The sequence below is a fragment of the Aquarana catesbeiana genome, linkage group LG05 (genome assembly GCF_042186555.1).
Source record: "Aquarana catesbeiana isolate 2022-GZ linkage group LG05, ASM4218655v1, whole genome shotgun sequence".
NCBI classification, from domain to species: domain Eukaryota; kingdom Metazoa; phylum Chordata; class Amphibia; order Anura; family Ranidae; genus Aquarana; species Aquarana catesbeiana.
Genome location: NC_133328.1, coordinates 6,822,255 through 6,844,311, shown reverse-complemented (window position 1 = coordinate 6,844,311; position 22,057 = coordinate 6,822,255). Strand labels below are relative to the sequence as shown.

Here is a 22,057-nt window from a genome sequence, read left to right as displayed (position 1 = left end):
TGATGGGCACAAGTGGCTGCATATGATGGGCACAAGTGGCTGCATTTGATGGGCACAAGTGGCTGCATATGATGGACACAAGTGGCTGCATTTGATGGGCACAAGTGGCTGTATATGATGGGCACAAGTGGCTGCATTTGATGGGCACAAGTGGCTGCATATGATGGACACAAGTGGCTGCATTTGTTGGGCACAAGTGGCTGCATATACTGGGCACAAGTGGCTGCATTTGATGAGCACAAGTGGATGCATATGATTGGCACAAGTGGCTGCATATGATGGGCACAAGTGGCTGCATATGATGGGGCACAGTGGTTGCAATTGATGACACAGTGGCTGCATTTGATGGCACAGTGGCTGCTAATGATGGACACACTGTGGCTGCATTTGATGGCACAGTGGCTGCATTTGATGGGCACAATGGCTGCAATTGATGGCACAGTAGTTGCATTTGATGGGCACAATGGCTGCAATTGATGGCACAGTGGCTGCATATGACGAGCACAAGTGGCTGCATATGACAGGCACAAGTGGATGCAATTGATGGGAACAAGTGGCTGCATATGATGGGCACAAGTGGCTGCATTTGTTGGGCACAAGTGGCTGCGTATGACGGGCACAAGTGGCTGCATATGACAGGCACAAGTGGCTGCATTTGATGGGAACAAGTGGCTGCATATGATGGGCACAAGTGGCTGCATATGATGGGCACAAGTGGCTGCATATGATGAGCACAAGTGGCTGCATATGATGGGGCACAGTGGCTGTATATGATGGAGCACAATAGCTGCATTTGATGGCACATTGGCTGTATTTGATGGATACACATGGCTGCATTTGATGGGCACAAGTGGCTGCATATGATGGGCACAAGTGGCTGCATTTGATGGGCACAAGTGGCTGTATATGAGGGGCACAAGTGGCTGCATTTGATGGGCACAAGTGGCTGTATATGATGGGCACAATTGGCTGCATATGATGGGCATAGTGGCTGCATTTGATGGGCACAGTGGCTGCAATTGATGGCACAGTGGCTGCATTTGATGGCACAGTGGCTGCATTTGATGGGCACAAGTGGCTGCTAATGATGGACACACATGGCTGCATTTGATGGCACAATGGCTGCATTTGATGGGCACAATGCCTGCAATTGATGGCACAGTGGCTGCATTTGATGGCACAGTGGCTGCATTTGATGGGCACAAGTGGCTGCATATGACGGGCACAAGTGGCTGCATATGACGATCACAAGTGGCTGCATTTGATGGGAACAAGTGGCTGCATATGATGGGGCACAAGTGGCTGTATATGATGGGGCACAGTAGCTGCATTTGATGGCACATTGTCTGCATTTGATGGGCACGGGTGTCTGCATTTGAAGGGAACAAGTGGCTACATATGATGGGCACAAGTGGCTGCATTTGTTGGCCACAAGTGGCTGCATATGATGGCCACAAGTGGCTGCATATGATGGGGCACAGTGGCTGCATTTGATGGCACAGTGGCTACATTTGATGGGCACAAGTGGCTGCATATGATGGGCACAAGTGGCTGCATATGATGGGCACAAGTGGCTGCATATGATGAACACACGTGGCTGCATTTGATGGGCACAAGTGGCTCCATTTGACATGCACAAGTGGCTGCATATGACAGGCACAAGTGGCTGCATTTGACGGGCACAAGTGACTGCATTTGATGGGCATAAGTGGCTGCATATGTTGGTCACAAGTGGCGGCATATGATGGGCACAAGTGGCGGCATATCATGGGCACACATGGCGGAATTTGATGGCAGAAGTGGCTGCATATGATGGGCACAAGTGGCTGCATATGATGGGCACAATTGGCTGCATATGATGGGCACAAGTGGCGGCATATGATGGGCAGAAGTGGCGTCATATCATGGGAACAAGTGGCGGAATTTGATGGGCAGAAGTGGCTGCATATGATGGGCACAAGTGGCTGCATATGATGGGCACAAGTGGCTGAATATGATGGGGCACAGTGGCTGCAATTGATGGCACAGTGGCTGCATTTGATGAGCACAGTGGCTGCATTTGATGGGCACAAGTGTCTGCATATGATGGGCACAAGTGGCTGCATATGACGATCACAAGTGGCTGCATTTGATGGGACACAAGTGGCTGTATATGATGGGGCACAGTAGCTGCATTTGATGGCAAATTGTCTGCATTTGATGGGCACAAGTGTCTGCCTTTGAAGGGAACAAGTGGCTGCATATGATGGGCACAAGTGGCTGCATATGATGGGCACAAGTGGCTGCATATGATGGGGCACAGTGGCTGCATTTGATGGGCACAAGTGGCTGCATATGATGAACACACATGGCTGCATTTGATGGGCACAAGTGGCTCCATTTGACATGCACAAGTGGCTGCATATGACAGGCACAAGTGGCTGCATTTGACGGGCACAAGTGACTGCATTTGATGGGCATAAGTGGCTGCATTTGTTGGTCACAAGTGGCGGCATATGATGGGCACAAGTGGCGGCATATCATGGGCACACGTGGCAGAATTTGATGGCAGAAGTGGCTGCATATGATGGGCACAAGTGGCTGCATATAATGGGCACAATTGGCTGCATATGATGGGCACAAGTGGTGGCATATGATGGGCACAAGTGGCGGCATATCATGGGCACAAGTGGCGGCATTTGATGGGCAGAAGTGGCTGCATATGATGGGCACAAGTGGCTGCATATGATGGGCACAAGTGGCTGCATATGATGGGGCACAAGTGGCTGCATTTGATGGGCACAGTGGCTGCATTTGATGGGCACAGTGGCTGCATTTGATGGGCACAGTGGCTGCATTTGATGGGCACAGTGAGGCTGCAATTGATGGGTTTTTTTCAGTATTTTTCAGTTTGTTTGCGCCCCCCCAAATTTTTTTTAGCACCAGCCGCCACTGGTACACATCCTATCCTGGGTTGCTGCTGAAGCGTCCAATAACCCATCTATAATAATACGTGACTGGGGTGACGCAATGATATGTGAGATGGGCTCTCCAGCCATAGAGATGTATGGGAAGCGGTCGGTGTCAGGAGAAGTTGGGTAATCAGAGCTCAGGCACTCCTAGGACATGTTATACAACAATCACACCTGACATCAAACACCTCCAAACGCCACCAGAATTTTGTTCACATTTTTTTCCTCTGAACTGAGTTTTATGTTAATGAGGCAAAGTGGGCGGGACCTATAAAGCTTTGTACAGGGGCCTCACTTGCTCTATTCCTCTCCAGAGACTCACCAAGATGAAGGTTCCAATCTCCTGTCTGCTGGCTGCAGCTTTTTTCTTAGTCCCAGGTAAGCCGTCTGCAGTTGTTGGCATCGGATTTCTGGTATTTCTAGTTACATTTTTTCAGAGATGGGAACTTTGTGTCGTAGTGAGAGCGGAATTCAGACAATTATAACATCAAAATCAACACAACGCTGATCATGGAGGGACATCGGCAATGACATTAATGGATGGATCTCAGGGCTGCCAGTGAAATGGGACCATTTATATATCGGAAGATATTTCTCATATCAAATGGAAGATTTTTTCTTTTGTTTTTTTACTTTTTTATGATTTTTTTTTTATTGTGTAACAGTGGAAGTTTCATCTATTAGGGTATACGGGAGGATACAGAAGGTAGAAGAGCTTACAATCCATTAGGGTATATTGGAGGATACAGAAGGTAGAAGAGCTTACAATCCATTAGGGTATAATGGAGGATACAGAAGGTAGAAGAGCTTACAAGCTATTAGGGTATAAGGGAGGATACAGAAGGTAGAAGAGCTTACAATCCATTAGGGTATAAGGGAGGATACAGAAGGTGGAAGAACTTACAATCTATCAGTGTATATGGGAGGATACAGAAGGTAGAAGAGCTTACAATCTATTAGGCTATAAGGGAGGATACAGAAGGTAGAAGAGCTTACAATCTATTAGGGTATAAGGGAGGATACAGAAGGTAGAAGAGCTTACAATCTATTACAGTATAAGGGAGGATACAGAAGGTTGAAGAGCTTACAATCTATTAGGCTATAAGGGAGGATACAGAAGGTAGAAGAGCTTACAATCTATTACAGTATAAGGGAGGATACAGAAGGTAGAAGGGCTTACAATCTATTACAGTATAAGGGAAGATACAGAAGGTTGAAGAGCTTACAATCTATTGTGGTATAAAGGAGGATACAGAAGGTAGAAGAGCTTACAATCTATTAGAGTATAAGGGAGGATACAGACTCATTTTTAGGTGTTCGGTGGGCCTAGTAAACCATCATACAAATCCAATAAGGTTTGGTTTACACTTGAGCTTCTTCTAGTGTTTTTTGAGCGTTTTTTTATGAACCTTTATACTCGCGTTCTTCAGGCATTTTCATACTTGAGCATTTTTGTTTCAGCCAATGGAAAGCTGGTTACCAGGAAAAGCATGAAATCATGTGAATAAAACATTTTCCAGACATTATTTTAGACGCTCCTATTGAAGTCTATAGGGGGGTGAAAGACGCACAACTCTGGACAGAGCTCTCAGAGACACGTTCCAGGCTACACCACGCTCAGGATGTGAAGAGACACCATAGGATACAATGGGAATCCTCATTGTATCCTGACGGAAATCCGCTGAAACGGACTTGCGTACACACGATCACACCAAAGTCTGATAGTTTAGAATGCGGTGACGTACAACACGTACGACGGGACTAGAAAAAGGAAGTTGATAGCCAATAGCTGCCCTTGCGTGGTTTTCGGTCCGTCGTAACAGCATACAGACGAACGGTTTTCCCAATAGGAACTGATTCAGTCGGAAATATTTCAAATATGTTCTATTTCTAGATCCGTCAGAAAATTTTTCGAAAGAAAAATGTCAGATGAAGCCCACACACAATCAAAATATCCGATGAAATGATTCCGTCTGACCTTTTCTGCCGTAAAGTCCGGTCGTGTGTACGCGGCATTAGATGCGATGGCTGCCGTAGTTTTCTTTTTTAGGCTTTCTTTCCTTTACTTTCATGTGGTGATCCAGCCAGTAAGTCAGTTGTTTTTCAAAAGGACAAGCTGTCCTGCAGGCGTAGCAGTTACAGAGATAAGACCAGGGCATTTTTTTTCAGGGGGAACGCAGTTACTGGCACCTCCACCACTGAATATATGTAATTGGAAGGGGTGCTGGAGGGTCTATTGTTGCTGGTAGAGTTCTATTTTTCCATGGGTTTCTATTTCTGCTGGGGGGGGGGGGTCAATTGTTGCTGGGAGGGATCTACTGTTGAGGGAAGGACCTTTTTTTATTGATATTGATACTGGCTGCTGGGAGATTTGTTGTAGCTGCAGGGGGTCTATTGTTGCTGGGGTAGTATTTTGTTTTAAGGGGGGGGTCCATTGTTACGGTGGGGGGTTTATTGTTGTGTGGGGGATCTATTGTTGCTGGCGGGGATCTATTTTTGCATGGGGTTGTATTGTTGCTGGGAGGGATCTACTGTTGAGGGGAGGGAGGGCCTTGTTTTAGCTGGCTGCCAGAGGGTCTATTGATACTGGCTGCCGGGAATGATCGGTAGGATCAGCTGTGAACACCGACCTCCCTGTATAGCTTTTCAGCTGACAGACGCTTCTACTTCTTTCTCTCCCTCGGCTGTTGGCTAAAAAGCTATACAGGGAGATCGGTGATCACAGCTGTCCCTCCCACCGCACCGATCAATCCCAGCTGCTCCCTCTGTGCTCCTCCTCCGACCCCCCTCCGTGTCCTTTTCCGCCCCCTCCTGTTCTCCTCCGGCCCCCCTCTATGTCCTTCTCCGCCCCCTCCTGTTCTCCTCCGGCCCCCCTCTATGTCCTTCTCCGCCCCCTCCTGTTCTCCTCCGGCCCCCCTCCGTGTCCTTCTCCGCCCCCTCCTGTTCTCCTCCAGCCCCCCTCCATGTCCTCCTCCACCCCCTCCTGTTCTCCTCCGGCCCCCCTCTATGTCCTTCTCCGCCCCCTCCTGTTCTCCTCCGGCCCCCCTCTATGTCCTTCTCCACCCCCTCCTGTTCTCCTCCGGCCCCTTCCATGTCCTTCTCTGCCCCCTTCTGTTCTCCTCCGGCCCCCCTCTATGTCCTTCTATGCCCCCTCCTGTCCTCCTCTGGCCCCCTTCTATGTCCTTCGCCCTTCTCCGCCCCCTCCTGTTCTCCTCCAGCCCCCCCTCTATGTCCTTCTCCGCCCCCTCCTGTTCTCCTCTGGCCCCCCTCCATGTCCTTCTCTGCCCCCTCCTGTTCTCCTCCAGCCCCCTCCGTGTCCTTCTCCGCCCCTCCCTGTTCCCCTCCGGCACCCCTCTCCGTGTCCTCCTCCACCCCCTCCTGTTCTCCTCCGGCCTCCTCTATGTCCTTCTCCGCCCCCTCCTGTTCTCCTCCGGCACCCCTCTATGTCCTTCTCCGCCCCCTCCTGTTCTCCTCCGGCACCCCTCTCCGTGTCCTCCTCCACCTCGCCCCCTCCCCCCCGTCCCCTACAGGCCAGCTTCTCTCCTCTCCCGCTGGCTGCTGGGGGACATTTGTCAGGATGGAGAGCGGAGGAAGGGGCCGGTAAATATGTCATTTACCGGCCCCTTCATTTTCTGAATGGGACATAGAGAGCGTTTGCTACCGATCACCCCTGTGTCCTGTGATAACTGAGCAGAGTAAACTGTGTGTTAAACCGCGTGCACACGAGCGGATTTTTAGACTGGACTGGTCCGGCGGACAATCCGGCCGTGTGTGGGCTTCATCGGACCTGCAGCGGACTTTTTCGGTCGAAAATCTGAACGACTTTAGATTTGGAACATGCTTCAAATCTCTACGTCGGAACTCTGCCAGACCCAGTTCCGTCTACGTCGGAACGGACATCCACCATTCTGAATACCCCCTGGAGACTTTGTTTTTGCTGTGAGCCTGAACCATCTCTGGCATCTTACAAAAGTCTGATTGACTCGTTAGGTGTATACCTATTTGGGTCCAATTGTTCCGGTAAGCGACTGGTGACTTTGGTGATGGATCTTCTTACAATTTTCACTATCTATGTGACACTTATATTTTCACACACTTCCCTGGATTGTTATTCATTTCATTGGAATATTATTTGGTTCACCAAATAGGACCTGTTTGGTCCCCATATTTCACTTATGGATATTTATAATTGTATTTAATTGTACTTTTACTTTAGTCATATTTAGGGCTGCACTTTACTTTAACATATATAATTTTGCAAATTGAATCACTGCTGTGCTGGCTGCTACCCTTGCACGTTTGGACAGCGCGGTATATGTTTGTATATTTCTACATTTAGACAAGCCTGTGAAATACGGGGAGAATATAGTCTGTTCAGGTGAGACCATATTTGAACTCTTTGGATGCCGTAATACACACCATGTATAGAGGTCACATGGTACATCACGCCAAAAACACCCCCCATACCAACGGTGAGGTTTGGAGGAGGGAACATCAAGGTGTCAACGGGGCTGTTTTTCCACATACTTCATGTCATTGAAGGAAGGATGAATGGAAAAATGTATCAAGACATTCTTGATAAAAATCTGCTGTCATCTAAAACAGTGGTTCTCAACCTGGGGGTCGGGACCCCCTCGGGGGTCGAATGACGATTTGCCAGGGGTCACCAAATCCAGGGCTGTTCCTGAAGCTCGCACCACTCTCCCAGCCTTTTTGTGGCCGCCCAGCAGGGCTGTCCCTGGAGCCTGTGGAAGCCCAGCTGGGCTGTTCCTGGAGCCTGCGGCCACCCAGCCTCTTCCCAGCCACTCATTCAGTTCACGGCATGGGTGGGGGGCAGAGACTAGAGGTCAGCTGACTGGAGAGGAATGTGAAGTGGGAGGGGCTGGAGCAACGTTGTATCCTGGCCTAGGCCGACAAGGCCCAGGCCTAGGGCAGCACTTTGCAGGGGGGCAGCACGGAAAGAGTCCCCGCCGGCTTGCGCTGTTAGTGTAGCACCAGTCTTATGGGGCGGACTGGGCTGAGAGGCAAATTAGGCACTGCTTCCGGTATGCGGACGGCTGTCCTATCATCCTGGACCACAAATCTTCCTCGCTGTGCTATATGTTTTCTGCTGCACCACTGGCATGGTTATATCTTCTTAGTCCTCTCCATAAACTTATCAGAAACTTAAAGTAGAACTATGGGCAACACTTTTTTTTCATTTTGGAAAGAGTAAGGGAGGGTTATAACCCCTGTCAGTTTATTTTTTACCATCCCTGTCCCATTGCAGAGATTTCCCTTCACTTCCTGCCCCATAGCCAAACCGGAAGTGAGAGGAAATCTATACAAATTAAGGGAATCCATTGCCCCCTTCCCCAGGCCCTCAGAACTAGTGTCCCCACTCGAAAATTTCAGGGCGGGTCTTAAACAGCAAGGGGTGTGGGCTTGACAGTAAGGGGTGGGTCATATTGAAATTAGGGGTGCACGAGTTTAGTCAGGTCTAGGGCAGCACAAAACCTAAATACACCTCTGGGCTGGAGGAGACCCTATCTCCTGATTTCGGCATAGGTGTCACTGCTGCGAGACACCACAGAGCTGGAGACACAGTGAGTAACACTACCTGTGATCAGAGTTGCCATTAAAAGTCCCCACTACAGTTCTCAGATCAGCAGATGACCTTGATCAAGAGCACCTAAGTTGGCTGATCAGAACTCCCCACCAGCACTGCCATTCATCCCACCCCCCACAAAGGAGTAAGAGAAGGAATAAAAATAGAGAATACATGGAAGAGAGAGGAAAAGAGGGGGAGGAACTAAGAAAAAGACGGCTAGAGAGAGGGATGGAAAAAAAACAAGAAATTAGGATAGAGAGGGATAAAAGGGGAGAACAAAGAGAGAGTGGTAAATCCTAAAATGTACCATAAGGGGTTTTAATACTGTACAAGTGGAAGGGACTCAGGGAGCGCTAAATGTCCGTGGGTTAGGGGTGCAAATTACTTGTCTTGCATTGGGTGCTGACAACCCACTCTACGAAAATAATTTTACTGTTGGGGTCCCCACAATTTGGGAAATTTTAACACGGCACTAGAAGGTTGAGAACCACTGATCTAAAAGGATGATGATGATGAAACGAGGGTGGATATTTCAGCAAGACAACGATCCCACACACAAAGCCAAGGAATCTCTCCATTGGTTTCAAAGAAAGAAAATAAAGCTGCTTGAATGGCCCAGCCAATCACCTGACTTGGAATCCAATAGAAAATCATTGAAAAAAATGAAAGATCAGAGTTCATAGAAGAGGCCCACGGAACCTTCAAGATTTGAAGACTTTGTGTGAAAGAATGGGCCAAAATGTCCATCCAGAGTTTCTGGTTTATACACCTGATACATCCTAAATATAGAGCCATTTATCCAACTGTCCATCCAGAGCCTATGGTTTATAGACCAGATATATCCTAAATATAGAGCCATTTATCCAACTGTCCATCCAGAACCTCTGGTTTATAGACCGGATAAAACCTAAATTTAGAGCCATTTATCCAACTGTCCATCCAGTCTCTGGTTTATAGACCAGATATATCCTAAAAATAGAGCCATTTATCCAACTGTCCATCCAGAGACTCTGGTTTATAGACCAGATACATCCCAAATATAGAGCCATTTATCCAACTGTCCATCCAGAGCCTCTGGTTTATAGACTGGATACATCCTAAATATAAAGCCATTTATCCAACTGTCCCTCCAGAGCCTCTGGTTTATAGACCAGATATATCCTAAATATAAAGCCATTTATCCAACTGTCCATCCAGAGCCTCTGGTTTATAGACCGGATACATCCTAAATATAGAGCCATTTATCCAAATGTCCATCCAGAGCCTCTGGTTTATAGACCAGATACATCCTAAATATAGAGCCAGTTATCCAACTGTCCATCCAGAGCCTCTGGTTTATAGACCGGATACATCCTAAATATAGAGCCATTTATCCAACTGTCCATCCAGAGCCTCTGGTTTATAGACCAGATATATCCTAAATATAGAGCCATTTATCCAACTGTCCATCCAGAACCTCTGGTTTATAGACCGGATAAAACCTAAATTTAGAGCCATTTATCCAACTGTCCATCCAGTCTCTGGTTTATAGACCAGATATATCCTAAAAATAGAGCCATTTATCCAACTGTCCATCCAGAGACTCTGGTTTATAGACCAGATACATCCCAAATATAGAGCCATTTATCCAACTGTCCATCCAGAGCCTCTGGTTTATAGACTGGATACATCCTAAATATAAAGCCATTTATCCAACTGTCCCTCCAGAGCCTCTGGTTTATAGACCAGATATATCCTAAATATAGAGCCATTTATCCAACTGTCCATCCAGAGCCTCTGGTTTATAGACCGGATACATCCTAAATATAGAGCCATTTATCCAACTGTCCATCCAGAGCCTCTGGTTTATAGACCGGATACATCCTAAATATAGAGCCATTTATCCAACTGTCCATCTAGAGCCTCTGGTTTATAGACCGGATACATCCTAAATATAGAGCCATTTATTCAACTGTCCATCCAGAGCATCTGGTTTATAGACCGGATACATCCTAAAGTTAGAGCCATTTATCTAACTGTCCATCCAGAGCCTCTGGTTTATGGACCAGATACATCCCAAATATAGAGCCATTTATCCAACTGTCCATCCAGAGCCTCTGGTTTATAGACTGGATACATCCTAAATATAGAGCCATTTATCCAACTGTCCCTCCAGAGCCTATGGTGTATAGACCGGATATATCCTAAATATGGAGCCATTTATCCAACTGTCCATTGAGAGCCTCTGGTTTATAGACCGGATACATCCTAAATATAGAGCCATTTATTCAACTGTCCACCCAGAGCCTCTGGTTTATAGACCGGATACATCCTAAATATAGAGCCATTTATCCAACTGTCCCTCCAGAGCCTCTGGTTTATAGACCGGATATATCCTAAATATAGAGCCATTTATCCAACTGTCCATCCAGAGCCTCTGGTTTATAGACTGGATACATCCTAAATATAGAGCCATTTATCCTACTGTCCATCCAGAGACTCTGGTTTATAGACCAGATAGATGCCAAATATGTTGAGCATGACTTCTTCTCAGTGCTTGATTACCAGCCTCCTCTGTTCGCTCTCTGTTGAGGGGCTCTGTCCAATTTGGATGTATGTTTTTTCCTTTAATTCATTCTATTAAAGTTTACGATCCTTAATTATCTGCTTGGAAAGAATGATTGTATAGTATGCTTTGTCAGATTACTAACCCATATCGTGTCTTTCCAACCAGCCTCCACACAAAACCGAACGGAGTGCTATTTCTGCTATGATCCGACAGAAGTACAATACTGCAATGAGATCAAGACCTGTCAATGGAACTATACTTACTGTAAAACTGTCACATCGAGTCCAAACACGGGTAAGTGAGTGTCCTGATTCAATGGGGGCATCAACCAGGGTCATGGTGGCTGTATGTGATAATTGGGTGGTGTGATCCTGGCCATACACATGACAATGTGATAGAACGATCAAACCTTCCATTCTTTGTTAAAATTACAAAGACATAAAATGGTGGTTTTGATGGAGCGCTAAAGAGATGGGATCAAAGTTGTCCCAACTAAACCCATGGGAAACCCCATCAGCTATCACTGAGATTGCTGTAGCTTTTTTCCATCTTTGGTGGTTGATCGCTTTTTTTTGAGAATTATATTTGATCATTTTTGGTGGAAACAGAAGTGGTTGAAATTAATTGAAAATTGCCACGTGTTTGAAATGCTTTTTTTTTCAGGGACAACACAAACCTCAGCATCTCATTTTATTAAAGTGGTTGTAAAGGCAGAAGGCTTTTTTTTTACCTTTACCCGACCTTGAGCTTTAGTTTCAGTTTAAACAGTTTGTTTGGACTAAGATGGCCCAAACTAACAAGTTTCCTAATATATGCAGCTGCTGGGTGTGCTGTATAAGCTATATGTACACTACAGTATATTACCAAAAATATTGGGACGCCTGCCTTTACACGCACGTGAACTTTAATGGCATCCCAGTCTTAGTCTGTAGGGTTCAATCTTGAGCTGGCCTACCCTTTGCAGCTATAACAGCTTTAACTCTTCTGGGAAGGCTGTCCACAAGGTTTAGGAGTGTGTCTATGGGAATGTTTGACCATTCTTCCAGAAGCGCATTTGTGAGGTCAGGAACTGATGTTGGACAAGAGCGGCTGGCTCACAGTCTCCGCTCTAATTCATCCCAAAGGTGTTCTATTGGGTTGAGGTCAGGCCAGTCGAGTTCTTCTGCACTTTGTGCACTGGTCCAAATCATTTGGTGGAGGGGGGGGGGGATTATGGTGTGGGGGTTGTTTTTCAGGGGTTGGGCTTGGCCCCGTAGTTCCAGTGAAGGGAACTTTTAAGGCGTCAGCATATCAAGACATTTTGGACAATTTCATGCTTCCAACTTTGTGGGAACAGTTTGGGGATGGCCCCTTCCTGTTCCAACATGACTGCGCACCAGTGCACAAAGCAAAGTCCTGACCTCAACCCGATAGAATACCTTTGGGATGAATTAGAGCTGAGATTGCAAGTCAGGCCTTTTTGTCCACATCAGTGCCTGACCTTAGAAATGTGCATCTGTAAGAATGTTCAAACATTCCCATAGACACACTCCTAAACCTTGTGGAGAGTCTTCCCAGAAGAGTTGAAGCTGTTATACCTGCAAAGGGTGGGCCAACTCAATATTGAACCCTACAGACTAAGACTGAGATGCCATTAAAGTTCACGTCCGTGTAAAGGCAGGCGTCCCAATACATTTGGTAATATAGTGTAGCTGAGGCTACATACAGCAGTCTTCCAGGTATGAGACGAGACCTTCCTGTTTCACACCCGGAACAAAATAGCATCGGTCTGAGAGTCACTCAGCCTTTATTAGGCAGCTTTGTATTCTATCAATGTGTGAGTGTCTATTAAGGAATCTGGAAGTCCCCTTTATGATATGGGACTCACAAATATCCACCCCCTTCCAGGGGGATTGGGTACAAGGGTACATTATTAGCTCTTATTTCTCAGTCCCAGAAAGAGTAACATTGTAAACAAACACACTTACACACTTACTAATGTCCCCTGATGTAAATCCATCAGCAATGAAGGCATCCAGTGATGTGAACATGGGTCTGGAGATCCTGGGTGATGTCATTGACCATATTTGTTCAATAGAACTCAAGGTTTGGTCGAAACCCTTTGCTAATCCCAACTGGCCAAATATGGTCATGACCAATGTTTGGGGATAAGAGCCTCAAAAAGAATATAGGGGTACTTTTAAAGAAATCTGGAAACCTCTTTATAATAAGGGACCCCCAGATATCCACCCCCTCCCAGGGGGAATGGGTATGGGGTACATTAGTACCTCTTATTATTCATTCCCAGAAAGAGCAAAATGTACAGTAAATAAACACATGAACACACTTACTAAAGTCCCCAATGTAAATCCATCATCAATCAAGGCATCCTGCTATGTGAACACAGGGCTGGGGATCATGAGTGATGTTATTGACCATATTTGTTCAATAGAGATGCTGTTGTTGACCATATATGATCAATAGAGATGAGCTCAAATATGGTCATGATCAATGTTGAGGGATAAGGGCCTCAAAAAAGAATGTGAGGGCACTTAAAAAGACATCTGGAAGCCCGGGTCGATGTCATTGATCATATATGATCAATAGGGATCAGCTCAAGGTTTGAAGGTTAAAACCTCTAGAGCCACTCTGCTGACCAAATATGGTTGCGACCAGTGTTGAGGAATAAGGGCCCCAAAATGGATTTGGGGGTACTTATAAAGTAATTTTGAAGCCCCCTTTAAAATATTGGAACCCCAAATATCCACCCACTTCCAGTGGGAATGGATACACAGTTATATGAGTACCTCTTATTACTCATCCCCAAAAGAATAAAATTAGAAAAAAAACACAGACACACTTACTTACCCCTGATGTAAATTTGTTGTTAATCAAGGGATCCAGTGATGTGACCACAGGGCTCAGGATCCTGAGTGATGTCATTGACCATATATGGTCAATAGGGATGAGCTCAAGGTTTAATTAAAATATGGTCATGACCAATGTTGAAGGATAAGGGCCTCAAGAAGAATGTGGGAGTGCTTATAAATGAATCTGGAAGCCCCTTTATAATATGGGAAACTCAAATATTCACCTTCTCCCAGGGGAATTGGGTACAGGGGTACATTAGTACCTCCTATTACTCATTCCCATAAAGACTTACTAATGTCCCCTGATGTAAATACATCATCACTCAGGGCATCCAGTGATGTGAACACACATCGACCATAGGGATGAGCTCAAGGTTTGGTTGAAACTTCTAGCTCATCCCAACTGACCAAATATAATTGTGACCAATGCTGAGGAATAAGGGCCCAAAAAAGGATGCGGGGGTACTTATAAAGTAATCTTGAAGCACCCTTTATATTGTTGGAACCCCAAATATCCACCTGCTCCCAGGGGGAATGGGTACAGGGTACATTATTACCTCATTTCTCATTCCCCGAAATAATAAAATGTAAAAAAAAAGAAGACACCACAAACATATTTACTAAAGTCCCCTGATGTAATTCCATCATCAATCAAGGTGTCCATTGATGTGAGCATGGGGCTAGGATCCTGGGTGATGTCATTGACCATATTTGTTCAATAGGGCTGCTGTCATTGACCATATATGGTCAATAGGGATGAGCTCAAGGTTCGGTCAAAACCTTTAGCTCATCTCAATTGGCCAAATATGGTCATGACCAATGTTGAGGGATAAGAGCCTCAAAAAGAATATAGGGGTACTTTTAAAAGAATCTGGAAACCTCTTTATAATAAGGGACCCCCAAATATCCACCCTCTCCCAGGGGGAATGGGTACGGTGTACATTACTACCTCTTATTACTCTTTCCCAGAAAGAGCAAAATGTACAGTAAATAAACACACTGACCCACTTACTAAAGTCCCCAATGTAAATCCATCATCCTTTAAGGCATCCAGTGATGTTAACTCGGGGCTGGGGATCCTGGGTGATGTCATTGACCATATTTGTTCAATAGAGATGAGCTCAAGTGACCAAATATGGTCATGACCAATGTTGAGGAATAAGGGCCTCAAAAAAAATGTGAGGTGCTTATAAAGGAATTTGGAAACCCCTTTAAAATATGGGGCCCTCAAAAACCCACCCCCTCCTGGGGGGGGGATGGGTACAGGGTACATTAGTACCTCTTATTACTCATTCACCAGAAAGAGCAAAATGTACAGTAAATAAACACATGGATGCACTTACTAAAGTCCATCATCAATCAAAGTGGACCCTGGGTGAAGTCATTGACCATATTGGTGCAATAGGGATGATGTCATTGACCATATATGGTCATTAGGGATGAGCTCAAGTTCGGCCCAAACCTTTCACTCAACCCAGTTGACTATATAGGGATGTAACCAAGTATGGTAAATGACATCACCAAGGATCCTCAGCCCTGTGGCTGTCCACGCTGAACATCATATGTAGTACTGGTATCTCTACCACCACCACCTATGACAGATTCCTATCTGTCAATTGTTTGTATGTTGTGTTACTAACTCTGGAGATATTTTATACTCCACTGATCAATTAATGTGCCCTGGTAATTCTGCCTCACATGCTAAATCTCACAATTTGATCTGGCACTGCTGTTGTGTTTGCCTTGTTTTATGTTAGCAGCCTCAGCAGAATAATTCTGTTTCTTCGTCCTACTGAACGAATACATTTTGAAGTCCCAGCTCCTCTTGGATATGTGGTTTTTGATGAGTTCGAGAAGGACCACTTCCTCTGAGGCCCCTCACTGCTATTTTCAGGATTTGGTCCAGCCAAAGCTAGCGTTGTTTTATGATAATTATTTTTTTTCCTCTTTGTGCATTTCAGGCTTCCCCTACGACACATCAACACTGATGGTCACCAGGGACTGTGCTAAACAGTGTAGTGACAGCGACTCGGAGGACTTGGGCTCAGAATATGAACTCTATTGCTGCGAAGGCAGTCTGTGTAACAATAAGTATGGAGTTGTCTCAAAAGCCAGCAGCCACCGTGGGGCATCGACCTACCACCTGCATAGCGGAGCATATGGCGGACTCATTATGGTCTTTAGTTTGTTCATTGTTCTCTTCCCTTCATGGGTCTGATGACAGTTTCTGCTCTCTCTCGAGTGCCACCTAATGGACTATATCTCTTCCACTGATGAACTGTTCTACTCCATTATTCAAGTGAAACTCCAGACCATTTTTGTTTCTTACGTGGCTTAAGGAAAGGTTAGAGCCTTTGTCACCTTCTGTGTTATTGATTTCACCTGGTTTTATATCTGGGATGCAGGAAAATCCCACTAGAGGTTCTCATTTTCTACTAAGAAAAAATTGAAAGATGTTAAATTATGTATGTAATGATAAAATAGATTAAATTCTAAATTATAATAAGTCATGAAAACGAATGTCTTCTTTCAGCATCTATATGTGGAACTGAATAACTTGAGGATGTCCTGACTTTCAGGCTGCACATTACATAAATAAAAGTCCCACAGGATCTCTATGCTGATTGTGACTCCTTCCAGGGTCTAAAAGCCACACACAGACATTAACTCCTCAGCAGTGTTGTTGCTTACTCACTTATTTATTGTTGCTGGTGAGGTGAACTGATTCCTGCAAAACATATTGTAAGAGACCTGCTGTGACTGGTTGCATGCAGAAAACATTTGAACCCATTCCCCCACCTGATGAATTTGGATTATGCCTTCAGATGAAATTATTATCTGCATGTAATATGGTTGATTGAAGGGGTATCCCTTCACTTTCACAATGGAAAATGGAGCTAGCAGATGGCCCATCATGACTTACTGCTAACACTGCTAACTGCTAACACTGGAACAATTTGGTTTGGTTGAAGCCTCTAGCGTAACTTAACTGACCATATATATGGTCGTGACCAGTGTTGAGGAATAAGGGCCCCAAAAAAGATTTGGGGGTACTTCTAAAGAAATTTGGAAGCCCCCTTAGCCCAAAATATCCACCCACTTCCATAGGGAATGGGTACAGGGTCATATGAGTACCTCTTACTACTCATTCCCGAAAGAATGAAATGTAAAAAAAAAAAGAAACACAGACACACATACTAAAGTCCCCTGATTTAATGCCATCACCAATCAAGGCATCCAGTGATGTGAACCTAGGCCGGGGGATCCTGCGTGAAGTCATTAACCACATATAGACAATAGGGATGAGCTCAAGGTTCGGTTGAAACCCTTTTACCTCATCCCAATTGACTAAATATGGTCATGGCCAATGTTGAGGGATAAAGACCACAAAATGTCATGGTGGCCCACCATGACGTACTGCTAACACTGGAACAGTGCACTGGCCTGGTTAGATAATGGTAGGACAGCAAGCTTTTCATTTATTATGCGGCATTGCTAAAGGTGACCCCTCCTGGTCTTGGAGTAACTCTTTGCAAGACTTACTAGCCCTGTCCATGACTTCAGCAAAGATAGATGTCTCTCCTTGGATTCCAACTCTGGCATTAATGCATAAACCATTCACCGGCCACAAAAGCCACCAAGACCAACATTCTTTGGGGAACTGAAATACTGTTTTAACTAAATAAGGTGAATGATAACATCTTGCTATCCTCTCTTTCAACACTAATTTCTGAGAGAGGGATCTTATGTTGTCTCACCTGCTCATTTTTTTTTTTTTTGTATCGCAACCAATGTCAAAAATTTCTCTAAAAATGAATGGCAGAACCCTCAGACTCACCCAGGAGGATCTACAGAGGAGGGATCTATGCCATTTATCTTCATTGGTAGACCTTGGTCTGAAGGATAAGAGTGCTGCTCACAGAGTCGTCTCCACCACAAATGCACACCACCACGCACTGGTGAGCTATCCTTCTTATCACCTCTAATCACAAAAAAGTAGATATTTCCATGCATGTTCAGAAGAGAGGAGTTGCCTATCCAGAAGACTTTGAACCTGTGGATGTGAGGAGTAAAGACAGGTGAGTGTATAGGTATAAGCCTTTTGGGGGTGCTGGGAGAGGAAGGGAATCAAGTAAAGGCTAAATGTACTTAATGTGGTTGTAAACCTCAGACATGAAATATGAACAATGCATATTCCTCTATAGTGAGTACTTGTCTCAATGCAGAGCACTAAGTGTCATTTCTGTCTGTTGCCTCCTTCCTCTGCTATCAGCATGAGTCACTTCTGAGTTTTCCTGACACCAAGAGAAAAATGGTGATGGGAGGGCTTTCGAGCTAACAGCCTCAGCTCTGTGTGAAAAAAAAGGGGGCTGTCCCTTCCCTCCCCTCCAATTATCTCCCAGAGCTCTCCTCACTGAACTCTCAGAAAGGTTTTCTTGAATTCTGAACTTTGAATGGCTGTAGAAAAGAAATACTTTAGATATTGTTTTCTGATAAAGGATTCACAGAGCACCATGGGTTAACTAAAGAGACAACACAGCAGACCTGTTTTTCAGCTCCCTTTATCTGATTGAAAGTGCTTGCTGGGCTGTCTGATGTGAGAAGGGTCCGTGTAGTCTCGAAAAGGTGGAAAGAAGACTAGAACTCCACCTGGTGGCTCAAAAGGAGAAGACAAAATATGCAATGTTTCAATGTTATTTTTTTTAAAGTCCTAACCATATTAAACAAAGTAAATAAATATCTGCAAAACCGTTATACAATTCCTTTGTGCTACACCTCTATATATTTTGGCCCCAGGACTAATATGGAGGCATCTAGCAGTGTCCTCTGTTTCAATATAAGTACACCTCATAACACAGAGAATGTGCTGAACAACCTGACACTGGCAAGCAGTTGCAGATCCCTCCATGTGAGACCTTCTGCTGAGATGATCTTGGAGTAGCACAGCATGGGCATCCTCTCCTTCGGGGCTAATTGGAAGTGTACCATGATAGGAATTTCAGAGCAGGGTGTCTGAGGGATCTGCAAGGAGCTGCCGTGATAAGGGAGAGCCTCGTTGAGTCAAAGCACTCCAGCTACTGGTAACAAAACCTATAGTTAATGAAGTTTATTGCAGGATGACTTAATTATACCTGCATAGAAAGTCTACATTCACACCTCAACATGGGTGGTGCAGTATACTTCAGAAGAGTTTTCCATGCATTCACTTTTAAACCCCAAGAAATGTGCATTTTGGAACCTCAACAAACATGCAGTTGCATCAAGCAGGTTTTGTAAGGCACCTGCAATGCACTAAAATACAGAGATGTAAAAGTAAACTAACACTTGCCATAGAGCGCCTTTACACCTATACAGGTCATTAAGGGTCATCTGCAGAATGACATCCATACCAGCAGTTGCTCTAGAGAAGACCAGGTGGCCTTAGCCTCGGTTCACACCAGAGGCGGTACGACTTGCAGGTCGCCTCACCGAGACGACCTGCACACGACTGCCCGGGCGACTTGCAAAACGACTTCTGTATAGAAGTCTATGCAAGTCGCCCCCAAAGTCGTACAGGAACCTTTTTCTAAGTCGGAGCGACTTGCGTCGCTCCGATTAGAATGGTAGCATTGTACTGAACGGGACGCTACTTGTCAGGCGACCTAGGTCGCCTGACAAGTCGTCGTAGTGTGAACCGAGCCTTAGAGTTGCCACCTCATCCCTTTAAACCCGAACACATATGAATTACACAGGTTATGTGACTGATTAAGGTGGTAATTAAACTCAATTGTTGCCTTATCTGCATTTAATTAGCCACAGAACCTGTGTAATTCATATGTGTTCGGGTTTAAAGGGATGAGGTGGCAACCCTAGGTGGCCTACAGCCCCAGCACCTTGGAATTTATTTGATTACATTGGCACTTTCTTTTAATAAAATGCACCAGAGTATCAAGAGACAAGTTTTGTTGGTGGCCTGTGCCCAGTGGTGGCAAATCGCAGGGTTGGTCTGGAGTGGACTCACATTGCTCTCTTGTGGCATATTTAATTGTTCAGGTGAGGTGAGACAGAACGATATACCTGGTGCACTTGTGAACTAGTAAAGAGCTGTACTAAGTGCCAACTTCAAAGCAAGACCCCCAACAGAGGAAGTCCAAAGTGGCTTCTTTCTCCAGGGTGACCTCCAGTCAACCAACGGTATCTATTTGGTTTCATACTAGAAAATTTGCTGTCGGTTACAAGAACAAAATCTTGCCCCATTCTATTATTGGCCTAAAAAAGAAGAGGCATACTTCAATATTAGATATTATCCTAATAAGGGTGCTTCCATATTGGGGCGATGATGTACATTGAAGTGAAGGATTCCCAGTTTGGGGGCTTCAGCAATCTGCACACCGGTAGGGGGATCATTGGATCGCTTAACCGGATCACTAAGTCAACCATTCTGCATGAAGCACAAACTAGTTGTATAACTAGAACTTCAGATCTACTACCAGCCCTGACCAGCTCAAAACAACCAATGTTTCTCAAATGCGGAGCACAATAGCTTAGAAGGCATTAAAGATATCTACAGGTGGTGGAGGTCACCTAACTCTTAAGCCAGCCACACATGGATCAAAATTCAGCCGGTTCAGCAGGGACTGGCCGAATTTCAATCCATGCATGAGCAGTGCTGGTTGTACAGAAGTCCAGCTGACTTCTGTACATACACCCCGCAGGCTTTCCCTTATCGATCGGTGCTACTGGCTAATGTTCATACCAGACCACAAACCCTTTATCATTGGCAGTGCTTTAAGAGGGTTTCCCCCCAAAATGGCAGTATTACCCAAAAAGAACTGATGCCTGATGCTCACAGGTACACGTCAGCACTCCCTCTCCCCCGGTGCCCAGGAGAGGGTGTTGACTGGAAAAGGGGGAGCTTATGTGCCATCTTGATAGAGGCAAAGGGTACAAGTAAGCAGTCTACCCTTTCTCGGTGAACTGGTTTTAGGGTTTTTTTTCTGGACTCCTAACCAGTTCCATACGTGATGTGTAAAATAAATAAAACCACTCACTGTTGGGTTACTCGACAATACCCAAGGGGTTAAATATGTCACAGACCTATGGTTCTCTTTTGCTGGGTAAGGCCACTCCAAAATCCTATTATTAATGTGATCTAACTTCTGGGTTCCATGGGTGGACAACAGTGTCCCATGATGAGTCTCCTTCAGTGGCAGCATTACAAAGGAGGGAGCGTAGCCGCATCCTCCATACTTCTGTAGGGAGCTACTGCCCTCTATTGTTAGCTGTCAGTATTCCAGTTTTATGTATAGTTATGTACATCATTTCCTGCCCTTGCTGGCTGGGCTGTGAGGATGGAATACAGAAGGTAGAAAAGCTTACAATCTATTGGGGTATAGGGGAGGATATTGAAGGGGAAGAGCTTACAATCTAATAGGATGGAAGGAAGGATAGGGAACGTGGAAGAGCTTACAATCTATTAGGGTATAAGGAAGAACACAGAAGGTAGAAGAGCTTACAATCTATTAGGGTAAAAGGGAGGATACAGAAGGTAGAAGAGTTTACAATCTATTAGAATATAATGGAGGATACAGAAGGTAGAAGAACTTACAATTTATTAGGGTATAAAGAAAGACACATAAGGGAGAAGAGCTTACATTCTATTAGGGTATAAGGAATAACACAGAAGGTAGAAAAGCTTTCAATCTATTACAGTATAAGGGAAGATACAGAAGGTGGAAAAGCTTACAATCTATTAGAGTATATGGGAGAATATATAGGGTAGAAGAGCTTACAATCTATTAGGGTATAAAGAAAGACACATAAGGGAGAAGAGCTTACAATCTATTAGGGTATAAGGAAGGACACAGAAGGTAGAAGAGCTTACAATCTATTAGAGTATAATGGAGGATACAGAAGGTAGAAGAGCTTACAATCTATTAGGGTATATGGGAGAATATATAGGGTAGAAGAGCTTACAATCTATTAGGGTATAAGGGAGAATACAGAAGGTAGAAGAGCTTACAATCTATTAGGGTATAATGGAGGATACAGAAGGTAGAAGAGCTTACAATCTATTAGGGTATATGGGAGAATACAGAAGGTAGAAGAGCTTACAATCTATTAGGGTATAATGGAGGAT

The 22,057-nt window shown here is 45.0% G+C and overlaps 1 protein-coding gene across 1 annotated transcript; it reads left to right on the top strand.

Annotated features, from left to right (window-relative positions):
* Window positions 1–3,183: 3,183 nt before the first annotated feature.
* Window positions 3,184–16,444, top strand: LOC141145760 (secreted Ly-6/uPAR-related protein 1-like). The gene is made up of 3 exons (XM_073632639.1): window positions 3,184–3,329; window positions 11,255–11,383; window positions 15,900–16,444. Exons 1-3 carry the CDS (start codon window positions 3,278–3,280, stop codon window positions 16,154–16,156), a joined length of 438 nt encoding a protein of 145 aa, XP_073488740.1. The 5' UTR covers window positions 3,184–3,277; the 3' UTR covers window positions 16,157–16,444.
* Window positions 16,445–22,057: the final 5,613 nt, after the last annotated feature.